General features: G+C 42.6%; 1 protein-coding gene across 4 annotated transcripts; it reads left to right on the forward strand.

The window, feature by feature from the left end:
• Positions 1 to 3,716: 3,716 nt before the first annotated feature.
• PDP1 (pyruvate dehydrogenase phosphatase catalytic subunit 1) lies at positions 3,717 to 14,333 on the forward strand. Of its 4 annotated transcripts, XM_067536455.1 has the most exons (3): positions 3,815 to 4,032; positions 4,569 to 4,603; positions 9,642 to 14,333. In XM_067536455.1, the coding sequence occupies exons 2-3, from the start codon at positions 4,573 to 4,575 to the stop codon at positions 11,291 to 11,293; spliced, it is 1,683 nt and encodes a 560-aa protein (XP_067392556.1). In that variant the 5' UTR covers positions 3,815 to 4,032; positions 4,569 to 4,572; the 3' UTR covers positions 11,294 to 14,333. The 4 variants fall into 4 exon arrangements, with proteins under 4 accessions (XP_067392570.1, XP_067392556.1, XP_067392547.1 ...); XM_067536469.1 differs by lacking the exons at positions 3,815 to 4,032; positions 4,569 to 4,603 and adding an exon at positions 3,717 to 3,793; XM_067536446.1 differs by having other exon boundaries at positions 3,815 to 4,603.
• Positions 14,334 to 15,117: the final 784 nt, after the last annotated feature.

A 15,117-nucleotide genomic window follows, 5' to 3' on the forward strand; every position in this document is an offset into this window, starting at 1 on the left:
AAATTTGAGCCAGTACCTCTCAACATCAAGTCTTTCAGTTTTTGATGTGCCCAAATAGCACCAACAGCCTTCAACTACCACATGACTAGAGAGGGCTCGAAGGGCCAGTTGACCTAGTTGTTGGAGTGCTTGACTTCCTGCCCCCTGCTTATGTAGTTGAGGTGCCTCAGTCTTTTAGGCAAGAGATAGGGGAACTCAGGCCTTCCTACTCCACTGGGTCCCAGCCCAGGGCCCTGTACAAGACAACCCTTGCGTAGGGGAGCTCCCAGCAGTCCGTTCACTGTCGTAGGCTACTTTCTATTTGCCCCTTCAGTTTGGATCTTGGCTCCTACAGTCCAAGTTCCTGTGGTTTCTTGTCTCTAGTAGTGCCCCCTCATTGACCCTGGGCAGCATCCTGCTGCAGTCCCAGGTTCCTCTAGGTAGGGCAGCTGTAAGTCTGGCAGGATCAGAACACCCACAAGGTCTCCACATTTCAGTCACCTGAGTTCCTCTTAGGCCAAGTGCTTCTAGGCATCTTTTTCTCTCTCTTTTGGCCAGGAAGACAGTGCTTGGTTCCTGGTTGCTGCTTTGGCTGGCAGGCTAGTGAGTCTTCCCTCAGGTAGGGAAGGTGGCTAGCTCCTGCCACTTCACCAGTCAGCCCCAAACTGAGCCAGGTGCCCATCTTTTCTCTCCCCTCCAGGCTTGGCTGAAGGTATAACAGGGCAGGGCTACCTGGGCCCAAAGACTTTCTTTAACCTCTTCCATGGTGATGGGCGGTTTCTCTGCTTCACCACAACCTCAATAGCCAGTTTTACAGCCAGAAGCAACCTATCTTGCCACTGTGAACTGGGCAAGACTCTGCCCCTCTCATATTTCTATTTGTAGCAGAATGGACTTGGAGCTTTAAGAACATACACTTCTTTTGGCCCACTTCTACCTCTAACATCTTGATGGCTCAGTTGTTGCTTACCTCCAACATTTTAGAATGACAACTGACCACTGCTGCTGCAAAGTTAGTCTGTGACTACTATCTATGATTTTGGATGCATCTTGTTATCTCAAAGGAATTATCAGATACTGGCTGAGTGGCCTTAGCAGCAATAAACTACTCAGTAACTAATACCCGGTGGTCATTACATGACCAAAATTCATGCTTCCATCCATGTATAGAATGTGATCAACGGTGATTTTATACTAACCCATTTCTGCATTCCCATAAAGAATGCAGGTATCATCAATCAAGTACATTCAGATGCAGTCTGACTCCATTCTCTCCTCTTTTCACATACTGATGGGGAAAATGAATGTCTTGATTGGGCCTGCCTATATACTACTTATGAGCATTTCTAAATTCTGATCCCTTATAGTCATAGCACATTTTGCTAATCTACTTTTACCCATGTGCTACAAAGAACTAATATAAATGATTAATCTTCTAGGCTCTTTGATGAAATCCTTCATATACAGAGGTGTTTGTTAGACACAGCTAAGTTATGTATTTTTGATATAATAATCTTCACTTTAAAGGTCATCCGTTGATCATTAATTGTGCTTATAAAAACAATACAATAATCCAATAATGAACAGTGATGGACATGGCATAAATGCCTACACAGATACTACGCCACAATCATCCAGCACACCACACTATTACTACTTTAAACTGTAAAGTTTTGGACTATTGTAGTATTTTTAAGGATCATTCTATGATAGTCTACTATTTGACCATCATACAACGTGTCAATGAGCAGTAGTTTCCACATACATACAATATGACATCTCAAAAGGGTGTTTGGGTTTTCTGGGCACTTAAGTAACACATGCGGTCTTATTTCTTCTACTGCTTTCAGTTCACAAATACACTAACAGATAGAAGAAAGGATAAGGATGCGGGTAGTGCCAATGTTTTAATTTTATCATAGAAGGGTTTCAGTTGCAAAAAGAATGTTACTTTTAACATTGCACAAGCTAGTTATCTAAATGCAACATCTGCTGCTAGAGCAAGTTCCAAACAACTTGAATGGGCATACTGCCAGCCTAAAGATAGGACTGAAGGAAGACAGTGAAAAGACTACGTTGTATATAGAGGTGAGCAAATCAACAAAAGTTTTGCTCAAGTTAAGTACTTAAAAACGCTGGTCCTGACCAAAGACAAAACAAGAATAAACCAAGTGAAAAGACAGAATATCCAAGTTTTCTAGTTCAGGCTCCAATAGTCTGCTCTGATGTTAAGGTGAGCATTGATACTTCTGTTCCTATTTTAAAAGGCACTTTGTGAACACCGCAGGAAAACAGTATTGTAATTTTTATCTTTTTGAAATTAATTTATGCTCACAAACAGTATTCCTGATTTTCCCCAAAAGAATAACTGCAGTAAAGGCAGTGCTTGAATAAAGTTCCCCTTTCCTTCCCCTTCAACTTCTTCAATCTTATCAAGAGAGGCAACTTTCCAGGGTTAAGATAACTTTGTTTCCAGAGACAACCAACAAAGATGCCAGTTTTAATGGTGATTTTTTTTATATGGACATTTTTACACTAGCAAGTGAGTAGACACTGCCAGACTTTTCCTTAGCTTAACTTTTCAGTCTTATTCACATCATCCATTTTTGTGGCTGGCAGGAATCCCAGCAGAGATCCTCCTAATGTCTGCCCAGCCTGATTGTACATGTCTAATGTACAAAGAAGATACCATCTCTAGTACTGCAAACTCAAAATTTAATTCCAAATAGATTATTCAATTAAGATGCAATGTTGTACTGAAGAAGAAAGATGATGGAAAGGACTTTCCCCCCTTCCTTTCTTTATGCATAAAATCTCTGAATGGGGAGGAGGGTGAAGTACAAAACCCCAATCTCCCACACTTTATCTGACGGTTGCGAATGGGTTAGCAGTTTGTGGAAGAGCTCGGTGGGTTTAGACACGTAAGAAGAATACAGCAGTTAGTCTGAGGCTAGTTCATAAACCAGAAGTGCAAATTCAAGGAAGAGGCGTTTTCTGTAACGTGCAGTAGGCTCTAGTTTTCCAGTCTACTGCCCAGCCCAGGAGGTACTTTCTGATGATTTTCAGCAGAGTGAGGTACAACAGGGGCATGGAAGGGCAGCTGGTAAATGCCGCTTTAGGGGTAGCTCAGCTTTTTTCAGTCAAATCGACAGCACAGCAAAGGGCCAGAAGAAAATCGAGAGGCGGTGCGGGCGGAGGGGGAGGGAGGGAGCAGTGCAAGAACACCCCGCTCAGGCTGGAAGTAGGGGCCGACAAGACTGCGTTTGCACCCAAGCGGAGGAAGGAGAACGGCCGGGCGGGCCGGGGTCCCAGCGGCAGGGCAGGGCAGGGCAGGCAGAGACCCGGGCTCTCTGCGCCTGTGCCCGTTGGGAGGGACGTTGCTGGAGGACTCGCAGGAGCACGGCCGGCTGCGCTGCGCGGCTCTTGCGGCAGTGGCGGGTTTCCGAAGGAAGGCAGGGGGCCTGCGGAAAAGAAATTGCCCCGCACACCGCGAGTCTGGAGGGCCGCGACTCCATAGGCCCAGCAGCTGCCCTTGCCGAAAGACCAGGCCCGGGCGGCCTCCTGCAGGCTACGGCCGATGCAGCGCGGCCCAGTCTCCCGATAGGCGGCCGCTGAGGAGGGAAGAAGGACCCGGCTCTGAGTCTCTCTCCAGCGGCGCGTCCCGCCTCAGAGGGGCGGGCTGTGAGCGGAGCGGAGCAGAGCGCCCCGCCCCCCTCCGCGCAGGCCCCGCCCGCTGTGGTTGGGTCACTCACGCCCGGACGCTATTGCCCCGAGACACTGGGCGATGCGCTGGGACTGCTCTGCGCCGCCGCCGGTAAATCGAGGCCTCCCGCGTCACGTGGTCCCTCCCCCTCGCAGCCAATGGGCGGCACGGCCCTAGCGGCCGGGGTTATAATCCGCGGCGCGTCGTCACACTCGCCTCTGGGGCGTTTTTCAGCCACTGCAGCTTAGGTGCCGGGCGCGCCAGTCGCGCTGCGCCGCGCCATCCTATCCTCCCCTCCCGCTCCCGGGCGCGCGGGAGGGTCTCTCGAGCGTGTCCCTAAAGCTGGGCAGGTGCGTGTTTGCGCAGCCTGGGGCCGGGGCGGGGCGGGCGGCGCGAGTGCCCTGGACTGGGGGCGCTGGGGTCTTGCGAGGTGGGCGGACCCGCCGCTGTGCCTTGCTGTGGGGCCGCGTCACCCAGCCACCCACCCCCGCCGTGCGGCTCGTCCGGAGCCCGGCGGGGGCGGAGGAGCTGTGACGGGGGCTGGCCCCGTCGCGCTGTGTGTGGGGGGGCGATGCGTGCTGCCTCCCCTGGGCGGCGGCCGGCGGGGGAGGCTGATGTGCGCGGGGGCTGTCACTGGCGCCGGGGCAGTGCGGGGGCGGCTCTAGGGTTCTTCGCGCTCCATCCTCCTCCAGGATGTGCGGCTTCTGCTAAGGCTGCTCGCTGGCGGCACAAACCGCCCGTGTGCGTCTCGCCTCGCCTGTCTCCCTTCGGTGCTGGAGAGCGGCTGCTGGTCCTCCGCCGCGCTCTCCGTGGTAACCTCTCCGCCTTGCTTTCCCTGGGCTGCTCCTGCTGCTTTGTGGATGTTGGCGGCTTCTTGTTGTGACAGGAGAATGTGTGTGTGCCCTGGGCCCGGGCGGATCGGTATGTATCTTGCACTCATCCTTGCTGAGTAGCTGGGACTGGGGTTCGGGGGCAGTTAGAGAAGGGAGAAATACATGTACTGGTTACTGCCGAAGAGAAGGGCTGGCTGGCTCCTGCGGCGGTTAAAACTCCTGCCTAATGGTTCTTCTCTCCCCCCACACCCCATCTCAGGAGACCGGTCAGTTCATTCTTATGAACAGGACCTGTCTGGCGTTTGAAACTGGCATGGAGTAGGTTTCATTTTGTAATCTATGGGGGGGAGTGCAATGAATAAAAACTATCATTAGTACTTTTTAGGGAGGAACCAGATTTTTTGTGTAGCACCAAAATATGGTGGTTTTTAATATATTAACTAATACAAATGTTCCAGTGTCTTAAAATGTTATGGAATTCTATGTAACACCTAAATAGTACATTACTATAGTGATGGGCACTAATCCAGAAGCTACATAGCTATAAATATAATGTCTACAGAATTGTATAACACAGTTCTCCACAATACATAATGCATTTACATTCTGAAAAATGTCCTTTCCAGGCCATTAATCCACGGGGACTCTTTTAAGGCAGGCTTGGCCTTAATCACTTGAGAAACTGATTAGTAATATTTGCACCTAATTTTGCCTTTGCGTTCTTCCTCTTTGTCTTCTCTTGGACCAAATGTCTCAGTGCTTGGTTCTTAGAATACTTTGTGTGGACCACCATGAAAGTGTCCTGACTAGTTGTGATCCGAGGCCATACTTTCTGTCATTGTTATAGGGATAATTGAGCAGGATTGGAGTAATTCTGTACCTTGTCAGTGAATTCAACACAGCTCTTAACTGTTGGCATAATCAGCTAGGATTTATTAGAACTTGCATGCAAAATAAGCTGTTTATGCACATGTCCATATGGGATGTGATCTGCTGTAAAGCATACAGGGCAAAGAAAACCTGAAGTGTGTTGACAGTTATAAAAACAAAAATGGAAATCATGAGCCCACCCTCTCAATGCTTTTTCTTTTTAGCTTCACAAACTTCGCATCTGCTTTCTGTATGTCTTCCCTATCTTATGGGTGGGTGTGGTTTTTTTAACTGATGAAGATAAGGTTTTCACTAACTTAACCTCTAGTGGCACTGCAGAGCCAACATAGCTGCAAAACACCAGTTGTATTTTTCCTTCATCATGGATCAAACAATAAAAACTGTCAGTAGAGTTTACTACGGAATGCTAGGGTAGGGTGACTTGTGAAGCTGAACACAAATTGACTTTAGCAGTCATAAAATCTTGATGAAATAAACTTCTGATGAAGAACAAATACATGTCACTCAATGTCCACTTTTCTGACCATAAGTATACCTAGAACTTATTGAGATCTTTTTTTTCTTGCTAAAAAAGGATGTTACATGAACATGACACTCAAAAGCAGTATGTATATGGAGCTTTCTGCATACTTCTGTAATAGAAGGGATTATTACAGTTAGCTAGAGAAGTGGGAGATGCTAATTATTTAAAAAAGCTGTTTCTGGTGATTCAATTCATATTTCTGTAATGCTTTGTGTGTGTGTTCAAGCCTGTCCTTTATGCCTACTTGCCCATGTCAAATTAGAAACTGTCTTGGGTGAATGCCATCAACTTCTACAGATTATAAACTTTCACTCTAGTTTTAAAAATAAATAGATCAAGTGACTAGATCTTATGGTGCAGATACGAATTGATTGTAAACCAGTGCAGTACTTTTTTATTAAGTTTACAGACTGGTGTATTTCAGTCCATCTGCTGAAGCTGGGAAAAGCTGGGAATAAGAGCAGAAGTGAAAACTAACCAGTTTTCTGGGTTTCACAGCTGCTGTTAGGAGCCTCATAATGTGCAATGGAAACAGACAACAACTGAATCAGTTTTCATTGAGGCAGACACTAGAGCAATTCACAGTGGATGAAGATCCAAAAACAGAATTAGAAAAGGAGTAGAATAGCAGAGACACCACCCCTGTAGCATTATACAGAAAGGTGAAGGAGAGGTAGAATAGTGGAAACCTTCACACCCACTTACCTCATAGTGGCTAGGAGATGGAGAAAATACAGGGAATATTATCCCTTCTAGAGCCAGAGGGACCTGGGGGGGGGGGGGGGGAAGGTTTCAAACTTATCAGATGCCTTTTAGCTGGAGGCTGACCAAAATGATAGAGCCCTTGAGCGGAGTCTGGGGACAGCATGCTGGTAAAAATTTTAGCACGATGCCCTTTCAAAGTAGTCGCTGGTTGGAAGCAGCATTGGCTGCTCTGCTGCCTGTTTGCTTAGGATTGGGGTGGCAGCATATTGTGACTAGGAGGCATAGTCTTGTGCATATTAGGTCTCTGGTAAAACTTCTAAGCCAGAAGTGTGTGTATTATATATATATATTATATCCACACATACAGAAGGAAACTTTTAGGGGAAAATAGGGGGAGAGAAAGAAAAGAAAATGTGTTGATAACACATGAAGAAAAGGGATACCATGATCTTATAGAAAAGAGGAAAAAGTAGAATGAAACTATGAAGAGAGAGAAGGAACAAAATATGTGTTAGGTCTGGTTGAACTGTAATCACCAAATGTTAAATTGATGTTGGTATTTGTCAATTTATTCAACACATATTTTTCTCATTGTGACTACCTTTATAGCTGGGCAAATGCATCCTTCAGTGAATAATGGTGAAGTTAGTTGCGTCACACAATTCTGATTAGTATAGCTACTTATTGTGTACTGATTCTTAATAGCATGACTTTAGCAGGAGCCATGATCTGGAGGGATGTGGTGGTAGTTGGTGCAAGTATCTTCATTCTAGCTTCCTAACCTTAGTATTCAAGGTAGATATTCTTAGGTAATCTAGTCACTTGCTATGTAGAATACTTTTGCTTGATTCTTAGATATCCTTTGTGGTAGATCTCCTGTCTTGAACCTGTCTAGCAAGAAACCACTTTATTCTTAATCTGGAGGGATGGGGATTTGAAATCTGTCACTCTGTCCTTTTTACAAAGCTTGCAAATAAAAGCCTTAATTTAACAGTATTTTTTAGTTCAGTGTTTCCCAACCAGTGTACTGTCAGGCCTGAACAGGTGTGCCATGGAATTTTTTGAAAAACTACTTGAGTTCTGAATTGGGCTCATGAATATTCATGAGTTCGTTTGGCGACTATATGGTGGTGTGCCTCAAAATAATTAAAGGTCTCAAGGTGTGCTATGGCAGAGAAAAGTTTGGGAACCACTTGGTGAGTTTGTAAGTGAGAGACTTCTTTTGTAAAGAGAATCTTCTTTATAAAGAACACTAACATCTTATTCTGAACAGTTTTTCCTGAGAATAAGACATTGGAACAAACTACAATTTCTGGTAATGTAGAGCCTTTCATGTTTCTGCAAGGCAGAAAGCCATTATTATAAGGCCTAACCTACAGGTATGAACCTTTATTGGCTCAGTTATTTATGCTTTAATCTTTGGTTTTCTACCTCTCAATTTAAAGGGGCATTCCTAAAGTTAATAGGACAACTGTCAGTGCAGATAGCTTTGTGTAGGCCCCTCTAGAAGGCCTAATTAGACTGGGGACTCTACATGGAAGTAAACGTATACCTTAACAGTGAGTATCTCAAAAACATTTTGTTGTGGCAGAAATTACTTCATTGAATATCTACTTGCAGTTCTTAAGACATGCCAGTTGGCATCATTGTCAAGGGTGGTAAAGATTTAGTTGTAATTACCCTTTCACAGTACTTCCTCTCCCTTCCTCTAAGACTTAATTAGATAATAAAAAGATGCCTATACATGGCTCTTAGTGCCCTAACCTAATTTAATACAACACAAATAATTGTTGCCTTGCTAACTGTGTGCAAAATTAATTCTCTGTGTATTTCGTGCAATGCTTATGAAAGTGGGGGATTAGTTCCTGGCTTTAAAAAAGAAATTAAAAAAACTCTACCACCAACTCTCAAGCTTTTTCGGTTCCTGGATAGCCTTTTATATACCCCTCTCTCTAACCTATTTTACACCTCTAGTTTCATTTTGTTATCACTGTTGCTCTAGTTGAAGATTGCACGGAATTCAGGATATGTCTATGCTACCCTGCAGTTCAGACCAAGAGGGTGTGAATAGCAGTGCACACCCAAGTGCTGCTCTGTAACTCCCCCATGTGGACAGTGCGGGTGTAAACCTAAACTCTTACATTTGCATTAATGTTCTCTTCAAAGTCTAATAATTATTTTAGTAAGGAAGCTTCCAAACTATTTCAACAGTTTAAGAACTAACTGGCAGGAGCTTCAACATTGGAGAGGCTTCTGATGTAGAAGAGGCTTTAATTAATGCTCTCAAGAAACTTGCTAATGATATTTCTTTAGAAACTTCAAAGAGGACTACATCAGTGTGCACTTGGGACCTTTAAGTTTGCACCTGCAATGTCCATGTGGGTGAGTTACAGCACAGCACTTTTGTGTGCACTGCTATCCGCACCCCCTTAGTCCGAATTGCAGGGCATTGTGGAAATGCCCTCAGTTAGAAGCATTTCAGAGCTGCTTCTTGTATCTGCCAGCATTGAGTCACTCTTCTCACCTCACCACTTCTAGCTTGGGATTTAATTTTGCTTTTTCCACGCCATCCTCTGACTCCTGTTGGCCTAGGAAGTGAGACTAAGAAATGAAAGTAAACTTCCAAGGAGTGATTTGCTAACCTCTTCAACTTCTGCAAATTTATATTGGCAACCCTCTAATGGTACGAGGATCGTACTCATTTAACTTCCTAACTTTTGTACCTGTGGTACAAAAGGCCAATATACCTAGATCAAATATTTAAGTACAGTATAGTTAATGTTGCTCCTGAACAAGATGATATGCTTTTGTAAACATTTTTTTGCACTGCCTTTCTCTTTTTTCTCAAAAGGACTCGGGGTGTGAGTGTATAATGGTGTACAATTTCATCAACTTTAACATTTTCTTCACTTATTTTGTTCTAAAGCTAAGCTTTCTGTGAAACAAATTTCTGTGCTAAAGTTAACTGCTTCACTAAACCTAGTGTTGTTTTTCTCTCATCTTTCAGCAATTCCTGTCAGGAGCTCCAGACTACCATTATTCTCTGATGCCATGCCAGCACCAACTCAGTTGTTTCCATTGATTCGTAACTGTGAGATTGGCAGGATATACAGTACAGTATGCTACTGCCATCACAAACATCTTTGTTGTTTGTCTCCTCACTTGGCTCACAATCATTTGAGATGTGCATCTCAGAAGAAACTTGCAACGCTCTGTAGTCCAAAAGAGAATTTTAATCAGTTTATCCATGCAAAGAGCTATGTTTCCACACCACAGAGATTTTACCTCACTCCTCCACAGGTCAACAGCATTCTGAAGGCAAATGAATACAGCTTTAAAGTTCCAGAATTTGATGGCAAAAATGTAAGTTCTGTTCTTGGCTTTGATAGCAACCAGTTGCCTGCTAATGCACCAATAGAAGACCGAAGGAGTGCAGCCACATGCTTACAAACAAGAGGAATGCTTTTAGGTGTATTTGATGGCCACGCAGGTTGTGCCTGTGCTCAGGCTGTCAGTGAAAGACTCTTCTACTACATTGCTGTCTCTTTGTTACCTCATGAGACTTTACTTGAAATAGAAAATGCAGTGGAGAGTGGCCGAGCCCTGTTGCCCATCTTACAGTGGCACAAGCATCCCAATGATTATTTTAGTAAGGAAGCTTCCAAACTGTATTTCAACAGTTTAAGAACTTACTGGCAGGAACTCATAGACCTCAACACTGGAGAGACTACTGATGTAAAAGAGGCTTTAATTAATGCTTTCAAGAGGCTTGACAATGATATTTCATTAGAAGCTCAAGTAGGAGATCCAAACTCTTTTCTCAATTACCTTGTACTGCGAGTGGCATTTTCAGGAGCAACTGCCTGCGTGGCTCACGTAGATGGTGTTGATTTGCATGTTGCTAATACTGGTGACAGCAGAGCAATGCTTGGTGTTCAAGAAGAAGATGGATCTTGGTCTGCAGTAGCTCTGTCCTATGATCATAATGCACAGAATGAAAGGGAAATAGAACGAGTAAAACTGGAGCACCCAAAGTCTGAAGAGAAAAGTGTTGTAAAACAAGACAGGCTGTTAGGTTTATTGATGCCTTTCAGAGCTTTTGGTGATGTGAAATTCAAATGGAGCATTGAACTTCAGAAAAGAGTGATAGAATCAGGCCCAGATCAGTTGAACGACAATGAATATACTAAGTTTATCCCTCCTAACTATCACACTCCTCCATATCTCACAGCTGAGCCGGAGGTCATACATCACAAATTAAGACCTCAGGATAAGTTCCTGGTGTTGGCTACAGATGGCCTTTGGGAGACCATGCACAGGCAGGATGTGGTTAGAATTGTAGGAGAGTATCTCACTGGAGTTCATCACCAACAGCCAATAGCTGTTGGTGGTTATAAGGTAACTCTGGGACAGATGCATGGTCTCCTAACAGAAAGGAGAGCCAGAATCTCGTCAGTATTTGAAGATCAGAACGCAGCAACTCATTTGATACGTCACGCAGTGGGAAATAACGAGTTTGGCACTGTTGATCATGAGCGGCTGTCCAAGATGCTTAGTCTTCCAGAAGAGTTGGCTAGGATGTACAGAGATGACATTACAATTATTGTGGTGCAGTTCAACTCTCATGTTGTAGGTGCATGTCAAAATGAAGAATTCTGAATTTTAAACGAGTGAACAATTTACCAAAGCTGTCATAACAATGGTTAGTATGATCAGCAGATGAAAATATACTTTGTGAGCAAATCAGAGTGTCTGCTTATTGGAATTAAAATGTGTGAAAGTGCATTTCTCCTTCCATTGCCCGAAGTTCTGTTAACAGTGTGAAAAGTGCTATTGAACTAACAGTCTTCCAAGAACATGGCACAACTTGGAAAGAGGTTCTTGAAACAAGTTTGCACTATTGAATCAATGAATGCTGCTAGAATAATATTTTGGTTTTGGTAGGGGTAGGTGAGAGAGGGAGGGGATAGGTAACTGTTAATCATCACATTGTTTTGACTAGTCATGAAAGAAGCCTGCTTGTAAACTTATGTAAATATATATACTGTTATCTACTAGGTAAAGAAAGGAATCTTGCTGAATATCAGAATTGATATGGCTGACTTTTTGTCTGCAAAGTAGATATGGTTATTCTGCATGTATGTGTGTGTTGTTTTGACCTTTATTTCCTTTCTCCCTAGGGAAAGGAAGAGGCTTTAAGTAATAGGAAACTATATTGATAAACTCTATCGTAGAGTTTTCCTGATTTTGCTTAGACAATGTCAGTCTTCACTTAACATTATGTATTTTTAACTTTCAAATGCAAGTCTTTAAGCCATAATCAACCAGAATTTAAGATAACAGGGGTAAGCGTATTGGGATCTCATAGTAACTTATCCAAATGCAACCTTAAATTCCCTTGTGTTGACAGTCTTCTACTTTTGCAGGGGGGGCAGGATTTTTTGCACAACTTTAAGGGCAATAATATCTTTCTGCCTTCACTGAAAAATCAGATGCATAAGAAAATTCCATTATGGAAGACTTGAGCTTGCAGTATGAAACCATGACTCTGCCTTTTGCAAAACATGGAAGTATCTTCAGTCAGAACTGTGGGGCCTGTTCTAAAGGTCACACAACTGTGGTGCCTGTTCTAAAGGTCTTGGTAGGCAATACTATTGTTTGGTATCAAAAATCTCCTCTAATCATATAATAAATTCTAATATGAACTTCTGAAGAGACTAGAAAATCACTTAGCTATTTGGTGGCTTAGTAAATTAGCACTCATGTTAACGTCTGTTGTGGTAGTTTTTAATTTGGTTACAGGTACTGGGTTTCTTAAATATCAACACCAAGGGAAATTCACTCACGTTATATATGTTGGGAAGTTGAAAACTTCATAAAGATTAATATAGCTTGTAAATAGGTATACTAATAGTGAAAACTAACTGGCCTGTATGCTGTATGTATAACAATAATTGCTCTCTTGGCATTACAGCATCAACTACTGAAAATCCTTTGAAAACTCAATCAGTGAATGCATGTTTTTTTGCATCCACAATTTCATGATAGAAGGAAGTCTCTTAAATGGTTCTCTGTATTGTAATGACTGAATTTGCAAAGTTAAAAGGCGTTGACATGGTATTTCAGATTCAGTTTTGTAGAAGTGTAACTGCTGGGCACATGACTAAAGTAGGCATATAGGCAATCATATCAAGTTGTCAGTCCATTTTTAACTTTTTATCTAAACCAGCATAACATAAAACTGAGGGCTTTTTCAACTCAGAATAGTTAGTATCAGTGGGCCTTTTTACACTTAGTGGTGTTCCTTAAATTCAAATCCTTACAATACTGGCTTCTTTTGTAGAAACTTTCTTGATTACGGGGAGAATTCATGTAATCAGTCTTTGTCTATATTAGCACTTTTGTGGAAAAAACACACCCCTGACCAACACAAATTTCACTGACAAAAGCGCAGGTGGGCACAGCACTATGTTGGCAGGAGATGCTCTGCCACCGACATAGCTATTGCCACTTGTTGGGGGTGGTTTAATTATGCCAACAGGAGAGAACTCTCCTGTCAGCATAAAGCGGCTACATGGGAGACCTTACAGCAGCACAACTGCAGCAATACAGCTGTACTGCTGTAAAGTCTGTAGTGTAGACATAGCCTTAGTTATATTAGTTATGATCTAGTTCATGGAAACTCTGGAGCAGTTGTAGGTCAGCATGTTCAATATCTTCTATGCGACATAAAAAATAAGAGTCAGGAAAGTGTTTAATTGTAATTACTCCTTTTTGGAATTCTCCATTATAACTTTGATTTACTTAGAGATCTATCTTCTGAGTCAACTTAATATTATAGTATGTTGTCAAAGAACATGAAGTTTCTTGTCTTGGTTGATAATTAAGCCGCTTGAGTTTTCTAAAAAAAACAATACTCCAGTTAAGCTTACTGTTGCACATAGTACTCCTATGACAAACACTGAACTTGTTTATAGTACACACTTTATTTTTCATCTTAAATCTGCACAGCATTTGTAACTTCCTGCAGCCTTAACAAAATATGTTGGTCTTCCCTCTCTCTGTGTAGAGGAAACTTGAGCTTTACAGCAGAATTTACTTCATTCCCCCCTGCTCACTCCCCCCCTGAAATTGAGGCTATTGTCTGGATGTTCACATTTTAGGAATGTGAGTGATAAACTGGCCCTTATGGGGAGGAGGGAGCAAACTATAATGTTGCCCCAAACAAGTGTTGGTTGTTAGTCATCATTGGCTTTGTATGTTGTATATTAATGACTAAATGTCATAGCTAGGTCAGTATGCTCTTTTGTCCTCTATTGTGCTGTCTTTCATTCAAATACAAAATGTATCTAAGCTGTTACATTATTTAGACTTTATTACACTTTTCTACTGTTAAACATAGTACATATATTGAAATGTTTAATGTGTGGCTCTTAATATGGATTTGGTACAAGTCATAACTGGTTAAACCTAATACTGATTCTTTATGTACAGTATTCACTTACAAAAAGCTTTCTTTCATACAAAAGATGCACATCTACAGGATCAAATGAACCAGTATTTATGTATGGTCTGGAGATTTACTCAAAATGTATGCAGTGAACTGAAGCAACATAACTGTACTTAATGAACACTACATGAGACAATCTAAATAGACATCTTCTAATGGACTTCAATAAAAAGATGAGTTCTACAGACATCAGTGTGTTTAAGGTAACATTTTGTTCTGCAGAATACAAGGAACATTCTTTTGCCTGTCCTTCCCTAAAAGCTTGGCCATGGGAGAAGATTCTAAGACCTACTACTGTTCTGCCAGAATGGAAGCTGCATTCTGTTAAGTTTGTACAAAAATGCATAGTGAGACAGTCCCTGCTCTGAAAAGCTTATTTCTAAATAGACAAGGTAGACAAAGGGTTCAGTAGGGAAACAGACAAGTAATGTGACTTCTTCACCAGGGTAATACACGAAGTTACAGCTAGTTTTAGAAGGCAGCTCTCAACTCACAGCATAGGGCCCCGGCTACTAGACTATATTGCTCTTTCTAATTCTGGTCCCAGCTACCATGAAGCTTGTGTGTCTCCCATCCATATTACAATTTTGTGTGTCCTGTACAGATCTTCCTGCTAGTTTTCATGGATGGTTGAGGGGTAAGCATAGGTTTGATCAGGAAAGAAATCAGAGGATAACACCAACTGTCAGGCTCAATTAAACTTCTAGCCTGTGCCTTTTCTACTATGAATATGAGGAAATAAATGTCTAATATACCATTACATATTTGTGTATAAGTTACTGCTCTGGGACTCCCAAGTTTTTTTGGCAGTGGGGTTTAGCATGTAGAAGGGAATGGGAAGATCTGTCTGAAGTCAGGTACAACTGACTTCTGGTCTAAATTTTGTTTACAGGTCAGATTAAGTGAAGACCACATTTAAACTTAGTGGGGTGGGAGAGAACACTGTTGGAGAGTGGTAACTGACATTTGTTGA

This window comes from Emydura macquarii, unplaced genomic scaffold (genome assembly GCF_026122565.2).
Source record: "Emydura macquarii macquarii isolate MOO-44397 ecotype Brisbane River unplaced genomic scaffold, CSIRO-AGI_Emac_v2 contig_383, whole genome shotgun sequence".
NCBI classification, from domain to species: domain Eukaryota; kingdom Metazoa; phylum Chordata; order Testudines; family Chelidae; genus Emydura; species Emydura macquarii.